Source organism: Styela clava, chromosome 9 (assembly GCF_964204865.1).
Source record: "Styela clava chromosome 9, kaStyClav1.hap1.2, whole genome shotgun sequence".
NCBI classification, from domain to species: domain Eukaryota; kingdom Metazoa; phylum Chordata; class Ascidiacea; order Stolidobranchia; family Styelidae; genus Styela; species Styela clava.
This window is the reverse complement of record NC_135258.1, coordinates 1,176,656-1,191,069: the sequence shown is the minus strand read 5'-3', so window position 1 is coordinate 1,191,069 and position 14,414 is coordinate 1,176,656. Positions and strand designations below refer to the sequence as shown.

The 14,414-nt window shown below is 36.7% G+C and overlaps 2 protein-coding genes across 3 annotated transcripts in view; one reads left to right on the top strand and one right to left on the bottom strand.

The window, feature by feature from the left end:
* Positions 1 to 2,368: 2,368 nt before the first annotated feature.
* Positions 2,369 to 13,429, bottom strand: LOC120331554 (lysophosphatidylserine lipase ABHD12-like). Its single transcript, XM_078116173.1, has 6 exons — positions 12,926 to 13,429; positions 7,959 to 8,178; positions 6,309 to 6,421; positions 5,789 to 5,968; positions 5,081 to 5,220; positions 2,369 to 3,987 (listed from the first exon to the last, which is right to left on the bottom strand). The coding sequence occupies exons 1-6, from the start codon at positions 13,115 to 13,117 to the stop codon at positions 3,756 to 3,758; spliced, it is 1,077 nt and encodes a 358-aa protein (XP_077972299.1). The 5' UTR covers positions 13,118 to 13,429; the 3' UTR covers positions 2,369 to 3,755.
* LOC120336002 (general transcription factor II-I repeat domain-containing protein 2-like) overlaps positions 8,467 to 14,414 on the top strand; it is a 305,240-nt gene continuing 299,292 nt past the window's right edge. The window contains exons 1-2 of one of the 2 annotated variants that reach the window (XM_078116175.1): positions 8,467 to 8,599; positions 8,700 to 9,730. In XM_078116175.1, coding sequence (XP_077972301.1) covers positions 8,738 to 9,730 — 993 coding nt within the window. In that variant the 5' untranslated portion in view covers positions 8,467 to 8,599; positions 8,700 to 8,737. The other variant, XM_078116174.1, reaches the window with a different exon arrangement.

Below are 14,414 nucleotides of genomic sequence, written 5' to 3'. Positions count from 1 at the left end.
AACCCATAATATGTTCAGGTGCAGGACCCCTCTATGTGTTGCTCAAGTTGGTAACACTGTAAATCCATGCCAATAATGTGCCTTTTGTATGTGACGCTACATGACGTGATTTACCAGACATTTTTCCACTTCGGAACAGCGGCATCTAGCATCTCTCAAAATTCTGGTAATGAATCGTTAAATAGGTGAAGACATGTTCTACAGCACTGCAAACTTCATTAACTTCAGTCCAGTGCGTCTATTTTATATGAAATAACTGTACCACACAATCGAACACTTTGTGTCACGAATCATCACAAAATATGCCAATTATACCAAAATTTCTACATTTTACGCCATTTTGTATAAACCATCGAAAACTTTTACCTTTTCCGGGGAAACGAAAGCAGTTCAATAAATTTCCACTGTATTTTGATATAAAAAACACAAAAAAAATTACTTTCATTACACTTTTGAAAAAATTCAACATATGCTTGGACCAAAAACTCTTAGATTTTTTTAGAATTGCAGGAAAAGGAAATTCATCGATACCCTATATTGTTTTGGCCGTCACACTCTCACAGATGTATTAAATGAAGTAAAAATACTTGAATTATTACGGATCAAAAAACAACAAACCTGGCTGAGATATATTGAGAACTGATTTCATAGCAAAAATGTGAAGGGATACCCTGTATATTTCAGCCATTTTTAACCGCACTTTTTTATAAAAATTGTGTCAATGTTCCTGAATGCTGGGTTAGTTTGTATTTCAAGAATGAAAATTCGTGTTGTTCTACGTTCGTATTGTGGGCAGCCAACAACCCACAATGGGTAATGTTGTGGCATAGTGTTGGAAAGGATTTCGCTTAGCACGATGCGACACCCACTGCGGAATTGTTATCACATGTGTATCCCCATGGTACTCAGATAAAAAGACCTTGGTCCGCAAACTAACGCAAATCACTCAATTTTATATTTGTTAATCGGACTTTCAAAAAGTACAGCAGTTGGTCAACTAGCTTTAATAATTTGTTGAGTGAATTATTCGCACGGTACACGAGGTCAAAAACAATGTTAATTTTTCAAATGAGCTACCCCAAAGGGGCTTCGTAATTATCATTTTCTCCTAATTTAGGTTCGGTTGATTTTTTTTACTGGTTGGGAATAATAAACTTGATGGATGACTTGGGGTCCCGCAACACGGACCCCAGCTCAACATGACCCTATTTGTCCCACCCACAATGTGAGGGTGAACTTGTGCTAAACTTCAGAATCGCAACAAGGTTTGTCCAATTCGATCTGTCCCTTTTTTTTTATTCCATGTAGGAATATGGAAAGGAGTGGGGACTCGGGAAGAATTCAAAATTAAGACTCTGATAACCTGCTTTTTTGTCAAATACTCAACTTGCAGCAGGCAGACAAAATCACTTAAATGTTCGCAAGCCTTTCTTGATCAGGAATTGTCATAGAGTTCTTTTCAGGAATTTTTGCTACGATTAAAAAGTCTCAGACTCAAAAAAACTCTAAAATCATGCTCAGACCTGATTTCCATTAGAAATGCTAAGCCCAGGTATGATCAGAACCGAATAATTTCAAATAAATTCTAAAATAATATTTGTGAATACGAAATATTGCATATTTTCTGAAATGGGTTTTCCACAAGAGAAATTCTTCAAAACAATTGTAAATTTGTTGAAATTAAATTTGGTTACGCAGAATAATTGAGATGAACATTGTTTTTTAGTTAGTATTCTCTATTTTATTTAGTCAGAAGTTAGCTGAATTTATGTCTATTATAAAATAATAAATGCTGAAAACGACATTTTTAAATGAATATATTATAAGTTATTCTTAAATCTAAAATTTATTAATTCAAATATAATCAATTTCAAATATTATTCAATTTGTTTTGGACATCCTTCAAACCTAGCTCCTGAGCCAGTTTTTATCATCAAAACCCGTTCTAGCTAGGATTACCATACCTCCCGTTATAGGCGGGGCAGTCCCACTTTTCAAGGTCTTGTCCCGGGTTCCAGACTGGTCAGCTATTTGTCTCGCTTTGGCGTTGAGCCAGTCTAATACCACGAACAATACCGATTAGCATGTTCTCGACACTGTTGTTGCTGTGTAGCGTACCGGTAGCCTACTTAATGAAGGTGGATGCGTGGTTTTGTTCATTTCGTTGTTTCCCGCTAACATTGTTCACGGATAATTGCTACAATTTGTTACGTGTAAGCCCCATGCGCCAACAGGGTGCTTAACGTTAAAGTAATGAAAAATCATAGCTATGGGCCTTTAGAGGCGTCCCACTTTTGAGGTCACAAAAATATGTTAACCCTAGTTCTAGCCCGTCAATTTTTTTGACATAAACATAAGATCAGACAACTTCTCTAGATAATGCAAAGTTTATTTTTCTCAGTGGATTAAATGCATTGAGATAGGATTGTTACAAAATAATTGGAATCAAATCAACAATTATGATAAAATAATTACATATTTAAACATATACAGTGCATAGGGGATTATACATCTTACAATAAAAATCAAAACAAATTTGCTCAATAGTACGTGAAAGCTTAGCCTATCATTTATCAAGTGAATTTGCTCAACGAAGGTTATATACGTCAACTACAATGGAGACTCATCTCTGAGCAAAGTTTACAGCCACTCACTGATAATCACTCAGAAGTAAAGGAACTCATCAATGAGCAAAGTTTACAGGCACTCACCCAGTAGTAAAGTAGAGAATTTTTTCAAAGCCAGATCACGCGAACTCAGAAGTAAAGAAAACTCAACTCTTAGCATCTAAGTTAAGGGCAACCTGATTGCTCGTAATCAAAGCCAGAGTCATTGGAAATCATTTGACTTGATTCGAGAGACATGTTATGAGGTGGCCCATGCACACTAAGAAATGAATAATTGTTTTTTTTCCATACATAGTGGGGGGCTAAGGGGCAAACTTGCAACTCTTCTATCAGAACTCTTTCTACTTTGGTTGAGTGATTCGACTCTATTTCGAGCATATTTGTAACTTGCTAATTCTGATCATTGGCATCTTGAGTAATAAATAAACAGTTAAGAATGAGAATATAAACTACAATCCATTAATAAGTTATGTTGGAATACTTTTAATTATAGAAATATAGACTATAAAATCTTAGCATGAAAATTGGGAAGAGTTGAATGAACATGAATGGTTATAATGCTGGGCGTTAACAGTAGTTGTCCTTTGTAACTTCACAGAAAATAGGGTACTCCCGAAGTATGTGAACCAAGATGGCGGACACCGGAACGTAGTACGTGCACTAGGTTAAGGTTAGGCCATAATTTTATTCCAATTTTCCTTTTTTTAGTTCTATTACGAGTCCAGGGACTAGCCTAGTGACAAGTAGTATTTGTACTTGAAAAATAGCCCAACCCTAACCTGATACACATACTACGTTCCGGGGGTGACCATCTTGGTTCAGACTTTGGGAGTACCAAAAAAAGTTTATGAATAATTAAGATGAACCCATATAAAATCATATGTTACAGATATTACTTGGTTACTTGGTCGGGGGTTTACCTAACATAAACAAGCCCATGTATCACTTTTCGTAATTCCAGAAATGCAAGTTCAATTTGCCTCTAATTGTCTCATTAACAAAATAAAGGTTAATAAAAAAAATAAATCTTGAATCAGTTTTACTTCATATTTCCTGGTAACCTTTGATCTTTGCTACTCGACCAAAGCATTTATATTTATTGCCTACTTATACAAATAAAATGAAAAATTAAATATCTATCAATTCAAATCTATTTTTACTTCCTTGTTCCTGATCACCTTTCACCTTTGCTACCTCAGCCATGAAATCATGCACTAACTGCCGTATCTCAGGGTGCTTAGCAGTGTAGTGCTTCACTCCGTAATCCTCGTGCATTCGAATGAAACGAATGTAAGGAGATTTTGTCATGGGGTCAGAGGTCGTCTTTTTGTACAGAGTCTCACCGAGATGAATGTCGATTCTGTAAGGAATGGAATACTTTGGTTTGAGAATTGGATTTTTATTTCAAAAGAAAGCGATTCCGAATCGATTAGGAAGCGAAGCTAATAGGGTCTACCAACTAAACTTTGCATGTAATGTTTTACAGGTCGCTCCAGAAATGTGTCAAAGGGCGACCAGTTTTCTTGTAATCAAAGCCAGAGTCATTGGAAATCGTTTGACTTGATTTGAGAGACGTGTAACGAAGTTGACCATACTAGCTAAGACATGAATAAGTGTGTCTTTGGGAAGCGCTCCAGAAGTATGTGTACCAAAATGGAGGTAACTAATTTTGTTTATCTACTTGACATCAAGTTGTGTAAAGGGACTGAAACCTATGGGCAGAGGATATATTTACTTGGCTGGCACAAACAGTCCTCGAACACGTAATAGAACTAAAGTAAGAAAATCAGAATGAAATTATGCCCTAACCTGGTACACATACTACGGGAGTACCCTTTTACAAACCCAGTCTTGCTTTAAGCATGGAAAATTCTGATGAGATATCAATAAAAAGCGAAGGATAGGATTTACATATTTATCCCGGGGGAGAGAAAAGCCGCTAGGACAGCTTAATCATATAGCGAACCGCGGCCTCTCGTCCGATTACCAGTCCTTGTCGGTTATGGGATTGTTTAGCCAGTTATTTGTTTTCCAATGCGTGGACTGTCATTTTATTATACTTTTGGGGACAAGAAAATTGGGGCGACCGCTCCTCCCCCCTCCTTGGACTTGATGCACGGAGCTAATCGGTTAATTATTTTGTTTTAATCAATCTGACAATTAGGGCATTACAGCGCTTGTTATGCTGAGGAGTCAAAATAAACTTATATTAAATACCGTACTGTAAGACCGTACCGGTAAATACTGTAAATGTTAGATGATGAATTTACGAGACATAACTTGATGATGGAGGTTACATGAACCACCTTACGACAGTAAACAGTTCCGCAAGCCATATTCTCATAAATAACATGTTTTGAACCTCTTGAAGGGCGGCACGCAAGCGTGTTAATTCGGTTAGAACGATACACCAACTGGCAAGCCATACCTTTCAATTATTTCTGCCTACATACCTCTGATCATCTTTAGCGTGTAGGATCATAACAGGAGCCTTTATTGTCGGCAGATACTTCTCCGTCCTGAGCTCAATGTCATATTGTTTGATATTCTTGTGAACTTGAGACCTCATGAAGGGATAGAGCAGATAGAAATACTGGAAGAGAGATGTAATAAATACAATTTTTAGATGTTATTCAATTCAAAAGTCTTGGCGCACTACCACAATGGCATAGTACAGAGGTCCCCAAAGAGTGATCAGCAACTAGTTAATAAGTGTTCGCAAAAATTAACAGAATTCTGTTAACAAGGACCAAACTGGAAAGATTTCAGCCCTTCCAAAAGATAGTATATCCTTGCATATCGTTAGATACGAGTATCTGTTGCTACTGGTGCCCGGCCTTGCACGTGAAAAAAAGCGTTAATGAGCATCATATAATACCATATCACATCATTGAAATGAACATACTCCCGTAGTATGTGTACCAAGATGGCGGACACCAGTACGTAGTATGTGTACCAGGTTAGGGTAAGTCCATAATTTTATTCCAATTTTCCTTATTTTAGTTCTATTACGAGTTCGGGGACTAGCCAAGTGACTTTGTAGTATTTGTACCTGAAATCATTGCCTAAACCTAACCTGGTACACATACTTCGTTCAGATGTCCGCCATCTTGGTTCACATGCTACGGGAGTACTGAAATGAAACAAAATATAAATTTCACCTTAGATAGTGGGAAGCAGTCTGCGGCATCATATGTATTCGTGAACGGAGCTTCAAGTATCAGACAGTCAGGGAGTCGAGTGCCATCTTTCTGGTCGTACATGAGCGATAGCGCCCTCGTGCTGATGTAAGTGCCGAGTGAATGACCCCAAAGCACGATTGTCACATCTTCTTTCTGGAGCTGAGTGATTAAATACATTAAGTGTCAGAAATTTGACAATTACTGATTCGATTTTTATAACTTGGTAATCAGGGGAATAACATAAAGGGGAATTCCCTATTGACAGGCAACTGTGTTATGCAGGTATAAGTTGACCCCCGCACGATCAGGGTTATGAGCTTATAAAGCCGAAATTTAGTGTGATTAGAGTGAGGCGCATATAAGCCGACCCTTTAGTTTGGGAACTTTTTTTTTTTAGTTTAAACTGTGCTTATATACAATTTATATATGGTGTACCTCTGCTTTGCTGATATTCGCCATATGATTAAGCAGTGACAAATATGATAAAACATAATCCAACCTGCTTGACCGTCCACTTATACACGCTAATTGCATCTTCCACGACTCTTGTTGGACTCGGCTGACCGGTAGAGTCCGCAAATCCACTGTAGTCAAAAGCTATGATGTGGAATCCTTGGTGAAAATGAAAAAGATTTTATTTGTGTGAATGAGCAGATTGATACAACAGGAGAGCAACGCTCAAATATATGGACACGTGGACCAGAGCGAGGCAGTCCTTACCTTTGACGTTATTGATACCGTAACCTCAAAATACTTCCGAGTTTTCAGTCGCAAGAATTTTCACAGTCAGCCGTCACGCTTGGCGGATTAAAAACCGTGTTCCCATAATTAAAAAGTAATACAGCACAATTTTGGATGAAATATTAGATCTCATAAGATCCATAGAAAATTTAGGAATAAATAAAAGTACCGTAATAGCCTTCTGGTAAAAATATCAATCTTTATTAACCACTGAAAATTTCAAAGCAACTGGTCCAGTATTCGAAGAAAAAAACGATTTTTTAATGATAATGATGACGAAAAACAACAACATAATATTGAAGCGATCGTTATGTCCACTGACATGTCTAGGCCAGGGCTACTCAACTGGCGGACCGCGGTCCGAATCCGGACTTTTCGAGTATTTGATTCGGACCGCACCTAATTCTTTATTTTGGATCATTAGCCCCACTTTTGAAGTTTTCTTTTATAAAATGAATTTTATAGTTTCGAATATATATGAAAATACCTTACATCATAATAAACAATCTTGATTTGCTAATAATCATTAGCCGGCCGAGGAAGTGTGCGTTTAAGGATGCCGAAACACAATTTCTGTAAAGACCGGACCCAAATAATTTTAAACAAATAGCTGAGTAGCCCTGGCCTAGGCCACGATTCGGCAACATTTGGCATCAAAAGAGCCATATGGCATCGTCTACACCTGACATGGGCAAACTACGCAAGCCAAATCTGGCCCGTTGGGTTATTCAATCTGGCCTGCCTGATGCTGCCACAACTGAAATAAAACCAAATTTTGATGTTCTAGTGAAAAATAGGAATTTGTTGAGATTGGGATTAAATGTAGTTTTGGCACGAGGCTTATTGTTTTTCACTTCTGTAACACTGTATATATTGTTCATAAAATGTAACATTTATGCCAAACTCAAACCTACTCGAGCCGCAACATGTACTCTAATGTCAGATACTATTAGAACTATTGAAAAACCACTTATGATGCAATATTCTAGCTCAACTAATTTACCAACGCTGTCTCACAATTAGTCAGGGTAGACCAGCGATCAGCAGCATGCGACTCTCTGTTTTCGGAGCTCTGGCTCCCATGAATCAAAGTGGCAACAGCCGTTTTTTGTTAGAAGCCGTGGGGATTCAATGAAAGTCGGAGACATAAAGTCTATTACTACTCACTAATTACACATGACAACAGATATAAGTCGTGAGCGGAACAATAGGTCGCATCAAAGTGATTCAATTATGTCTAAACAAACTTTTTCTTTTTAATTTCAAGTTATTTTTATTTTGTCAGAAACTGAATTATTGCATCATAAGTGGTTTTCGGTAGTTTTAATAGCCACTGACATTAGAGTATATGTTGCGGCTCCGAGTACCTTTGAGTTTGACAAAAAGGATTCGACCATATTATTCATACCTGATTTCTGCATCTCTGAATATAAATCTCTTCGATGCTTGAAACCACGATGAAACGAGTTGCCATGGCAATAAATGATGATTTTCTCAGCGTCTTGTAATGACCCTGATTTGACCTCTGGAGTATCGTACTGAGTGACTGGCGGAATATGCCAAACGCCTAAAGTACTTCCACTCGAAGACCTCACATAGCAGTTCTTGCTCTCTTTAAGATTGTAGGCCTGAAGTAAAAGAAGAGAATTTAGAGTTAGGAATTGATCACTATAATAAGGGGATCTGGTTAAAGCAAGGTTTAGTGCAGGGATGTCCAACCTGCGGCCCGTGGGCCGCATTGCGGCCCACTTAATGTTTGGATGCGGCCCACTAACGAATCATTAAAAAATTTTTTTTTAGCAAATTTATGAAGTAATGAGCACGAGAGTCTTCATGTAATTTAGTCAAAATATATTTATTGTAATTTAGTCAAAAAATACTTTATATTTAATAAATAAAATAATTGTAGCGACCAAATTGAAACTCCCGTATGTATTTTTTCTCGCGCTCTGGTGCGCCGCCACCAGCTACTCGCCATGCCGTTCGCAAGTCTTTGTTCTCGACAGTGTTGTTTTGGCTGTGGCGGTGTGCAGACTATATCTCTCAAAAGTAAGTGCTTAATCATTTAAATTTTCTTTATTGTTGAAATAAATGCATTTTCAGTAAACTACGGCTCAGTACACCTATTAATGGTTAATTTCTTTTTCAGAGAACTATAATCTTAAGTAATGAAAATTTTATATTTATATGGCCATGGAATCTATTACTAAAAAAAGGAAAATAGCAGAAGAAAAGAGGAAATTTAATATCCAATGGACGGAAAAATATTTTGTGACCGAGTTATTTGGCAATATAACATGTCTTATATGTAATGATAAGATTAGCGTATGCAAGGAATACAATGTCAGACGTCATTATGTTTCGAAACATGAGTCAGAATATCAGACATTTAATGAAGAAAGAAGAAAAACGAAAATTGAAGAATTGACAAAGGCAATTAGCTCACAACAAGCTAATCTTCAAAAACATATTGTTAAAAGTGGAACATGTACAAAAGTTAGTTACCTTATAGCTGAGAAATTAGCTAAGAAAGGAAAACCTCTTATTGATGGAGAATTAATAAAAGAATGCATTGTTATTGCTTTTAATGAGTACTGTCCAGACAAGGTGAATTTAGTAAAGGAAGCATGTCTATCACATCAGACAATTGGCAGAAGAATTGATGACTTGGGTGATAATATTGAAGGCATACTGAAGGACAAATTATCTGCATGCGTTCTTTACAGTTTAGCGTTGGATGAAAGTATTGACCAAAGTGATACTGCACAATTAGTTATTTTCATTAGAGGAATTGATGAAAATTTCAATATTATTGAAGAAATGTTGGACTTGTGTCACATAAAGGGCACAACAAGAGGCAAGGACATATATGAGATTGTTAATTTGTCATTAGATAAATTCAATATTGATAGGAAAAACATTTATTCAATTACAACTGATGGTGCTCCTGCCCTGACTGGTCAACACAATGGTTTTATTAGTTTATTTAAAGAATCTGTTGATCATGAGATTCTCAGTTACCATTGCTTGATACATCAACAACAATTATGTGCTCAAAAGCTAAATATGAAACATTTGATGACTGATCTTGTCAAGGCTGTTAATTTCATCAGATCACGGGGTTTAAATCATCGCAAATTTAAAGCATTCTTGGACGAAGTTGGCAGTGAATATGAAGACGTAGTATATTTCTCAAAAGTTAGATGGCTCAGTAAAGCAGCAACCTTAAAAAGATTTCAGTTATTGTTGCCTGAAATAAAAGTGTTCTTGGAAAAAAAGAAGCAAAATGTGGATTTTTTAGAAAATGAAGAATGGTTGAATGATTTATCTTTCTTTGTAGACATCACCGAAGTATTAGCTGAACTTAATTTGCATTTACAAGGAAAGGACCAATTATGTTCCTCAATGTTTGAGCGAATAACTAGTTTCACAAAGAAATTGGAACTTTTTATAGCACAGCTAAAAGCTGGTAAAATTGTACACTTCCGTAGTCTATCTGAAAGAGAAAAAAAGTTTTCTGTAAACTATGAAAAATATACTAAATTATGTGAGGATTTGCTTGGAGAGTTTACGATTAGATTTTCTGACTTTAGAAAGATTGAAATTGAGTTAAAATTGTTTAGTGATCCATTTTCATTTGAATATGATAAAGCACCAGTGGAGTACCAACTTGAACTGATTGAGCTGCAAAGTCGGGAAGGTTTAAAAACTTTTCACAGGGAGAACACACTTCCTTCATTTTATAAGAAATTGCATTCTCTCAAAAATGAATTCAATCAAATTCTAAATTTATCCAGAAAATTATTATGTATGTGGGGAAGTACATACTCTTGCGAGCAGTTTTTTTCAAGCATGAAAAACATTAAAACTGCAGAAAGAAACAGGTTGACTGATAGACATTTAGCAAACATTCTTAGAATTAAGAATGCATCCTTCGATGCAAATATTGAAAACATTATGGCTGGAAGACAAAGTCAAAAGTCTCATTGATTTAATATTGATTAATTAAATTTAATGTGTTTTTTATGTATAGCTACATATAAACATTACAATATTTACAACGTTGTAATAATGTAAATAAACTGTATTCACGTGGTTTTGTTTTATATTGTAATTTTTCCATTAAATTGTATTAAGAGGTGGTTTTGCGGCCCAGTTAAATATTTAAGTTTGCAATGCGGCCCATTGAATTAAAAGGTTGGACATCCCTGCACTAAACTTTAGTGCATTTACTCATAAGTGAAGGGACATATTACTGATCGTTATTACTGAGTTATTAAGGTCACTTACTCAGAAGTAAAAGAGACTAATATCTGAACAAAGTTACGGGTAGGGATGGGCAATATAGAATACCGAATCCGGAGGATTCGAATCCCAAAGTATTCGAATCCAACGGGATCCGATAACAGGATTCGGTTTCCGGCGCCATGCGTCAATTTTTGTATTTCGGGTTTCTAATTTGTCAATTATAGACGAGCGTTTTTCTCGCGTGGAAATCTCTCTCGTTTAATTAAACTTGCGTCTGCTCGCAAAGAACCCGTAAATCGGTAAACTTCAAACACCGTAATTTCAATCGGCATATCCAGGACAAGAAGTCGGCAATATAACCTCACGGCGAGGACTCGTTATTGCATCATTTTTGCGTTTTCCTTCTTTGCTATCTAGCTAGCGTTATTTGTGCCGACTTACTGGTGATATTCCGATAATCTGAATGCAACAATCTTTAATTCATTACAGACATGCCTTGCCTCATTTTAAATTAAATGATTTTTCGCGACCTACGAGTTTTTCCAAAAAATGATGCACGTAAACCAAAAGCCAGGCGTTAAATGTTATAACATTACTCGCGATTAATTTAGATCAAATATTATTTACGAATAATTTTATTATACCATTTTCCGAAACATTTAAATTTCACTCTCAAAAGAATACATATTTTTCGGTCCTTTTCTATCGTTTAAGATAGACGCACGTTTGATCGAGTGTCTGTAGTATTTTAGTCGCCAAAAAATTTTGAAGAAAGTTGCCGCATCTGGCGAAGATAGTGACGTGATGAATTTGAGTAGGGCTAAGTCTGGGTAGATAATGATAAATGATAACATTTCAATCGTTCAAGATAGACGCACGTTTGATCGAAAGTCTGTAGTATTTTAGTCGCCGATGAATTTTGAAAAAAGTTGCCGCATCTGGCGAAGATAGTGACGTATTGAATTTGAGTAGGGCCAAGTCTGGGTAGATAATGATATGTAACGATAATCGAACGTATTGAATTTGAGTAGGGCCAAGTCTGGGTAGATAATGATATGTAACGATAATCATAGAAAATGAGTTTGTCTTTAGATGTTATTACTTAATAACTAAGTACGAAATCGCGGCGCATAGGTTGCAGTGGCCACACGCTGGTTCAGCATCTAATTAATTCTCAGCGGGTATGTTTTGGTATACTCGGCAGACTTACATTAATAATGATTTAACGCCGTTTCATGGCTATTTTATATTTGTCCGCTTACTATTAAAGTGTGTAAAGCGTGTCTTAATTTAGCATATCAGTATTTAGGGATTACATACATTTGGAACAATTGAAGACAAAAATATTGTAATATTCCTAAATTTTATTGTCCTGGGAACTGCCTGTTTAGTATCAAGTGAAATCCAATGTTCAGGACATTTCCAAATAGATAATACATTTATAGTAAGTAATACATTTGCAATTTTTTAACATCTAAATCCAGCAATGATGAAATTCCCACTATTTGAATAAGTATGAAAATAGAATAGGATTCGGTATTCTGGATTCGATTTAACTATTCTAGAATATTCTAGAATAGTAAATTATCCTACATTGCCCATCCCTAGTTACGGGCCCTCACTTAGAAGCAAAGGAGACTTATCTCTGAGAAAACGCATTCACTCAGAAGTAAAAGAGACTCGTCTCTGAGCAATGTTACAGGTACTCATAGTCATAAGTACAGAAGACTCCATCTCTGAGCAATGTTACAGGTACTCAAAAGTAAAAGAGACTCATCTCTGAGCTAAGTTACAGATATAGTCACTCAGAAATAAAGAAGACTTATCTCTGAGCAAAATTACGGGTACTCACTCAAAAGTGAAGGAGACTTTTCTCTGAGCAAAGTTACGGGTACTCACTCAGAAGTAAAGGAGACTCATCTCTGAGCAAAGTTTCAGGCACCCACTCAGAAGTAAAGAAGACTCATTTCAGAGCAAAGTTACGGGTCCTCACTCAGAAGTAAAGAAGACTCATCTCTGAGCAAAATTACTTGCACACACCCAAATAAGGAGACTCATCTCTGAGCAAAGTTATGGGCACTCATTCAGAAGCACTCACTCATACAAACGTCTTGTAGAAAGTCTTACTTTGTCTGGTTTGTTCAGCTTCAGTAACCATACAGGTGGGCAGACTCTGTTGAGAAATAATCCTTCAAAGACGATTTTTGGATAAATCTTGAAAATCAGCGGAATTGTGACGTAAACCAAGAATCCATAGATCACAAAATAACATGATGAACTGAATATTCCACTCATGCATTCGTAAAAAATTGTCGCCATTTTTAAATGAAGAGAGAATTCATTCGAAAGCACGTATGCCGGGGTCCAAGCAATATCCAAGGGAATGAAATATTGTAGAAAATTGGTTGATGCAAATCTTGGAGAAGTTCAAGTCAGCAAAAGAATCCCAATAAGAATTGCACGATACCAAAGGTTGTTTCTGCTATCACTGTATCAGCATCTGTGTGGTACGTTACCACACTTGTTATTAAAATATAGACATTATTTCATAAGAGAAGTCTACTTTAACCTGTTAACATTATCTGATGATTGAATATGGAACCCAGTACGGTACAGTGCGGTAGTAGTTCACTGTTTGCTACCATACCAAACTACACGAGACCCTTTCCTCTTCCCGGGATAATATAGGATTTACATATTTATCCCGGGGGAGAAGAACGCCGATAAGACGGCTTAACTATATGGCAAACCACGGCCTCTCGTCCAGTTACGGTACCAGGCCGGGATTAGTTACCGGTACGGACGTACGGTATGTATTTATTTGTTATTCGGAAGCACAGAAGCACGGACTTAAATAAATATGTATCCCATTATTTGACAAACTGTGCGAGTTACGTACCAATAAATGTCAAACGATCATTATAGTCAAGATAACACACATTTATCTCAATTGAAATTAACTTCGCTTTTGAGAAACCGTACCGGTATATTGCAGATTAAAAATCTCAGAAAATCGGTCTCCGTTCCTAACCAGCGTAGTGCGAGAACACGCCCTCCGATGGATGTTTGCGTTAACTGTGGGAGCGCTGATTGCGAATTTGGGAGCGCTGTAATGATATTTAACAATTTTATTTACTCAGGATGGGATTTGCATATTTATCCCAGGAGTGAAGCAAGCTGATACGATGACTTGATAATATAGCGTACCACGGCCTCTCACATTAATGCCAATGTTATATCTGAGGGGTGTGCAACCTTTATTACAGGGGGGTCAGACAACTGGGTGAAGCCGCGGGCCGCACTCAGAAACTATATCTACGAAAGGCTATGGATACGGAAAATCCAACTTACGAGTATTCTTCTCGTAAAAATATTGCGTAGGCCAGCGCAAGATTTTCTACACACGAAAGGCCTAACTAAAAACCGAAAACTTAAAAAATGTGTGTAGTGATATTCGTTCAGTTTAGGTTAATTTGATGCAGTTCTTGGAGAAGGGGTGTCCAATTTAGAATATCGTGACCTTCGAATATCGTTTTTCGTGATGCAAATATCCTAGCGCCTCCGTTAAAAACAATTCATGTTTATTTCATTTTTTTTTATCGTAATCGAAGGCAGC

What these genes read in the sequence shown, in the direction of transcription:
- LOC120331554 (XM_078116173.1), bottom strand. Translation starts at nt 13,117, where the DNA reads ATGGCGACAATTTTTTACGAATGCATGAGTGGAATATTCAGTTCATCA. An exon ending in AGCTGAACAAACCAGACAAA is followed by an intron (nt 8,179 to 12,925) that starts GTAAGACTTTCT and finishes CTTTTACTTCAG; the next exon opens with GCCTACAATCTTAAAGAGAG. An exon ending in ATAAGTGGACGGTCAAGCAG is followed by an intron (nt 5,969 to 6,308) that starts GTTGGATTATGT and finishes TTAATCACTCAG; the next exon opens with CTCCAGAAAGAAGATGTGAC.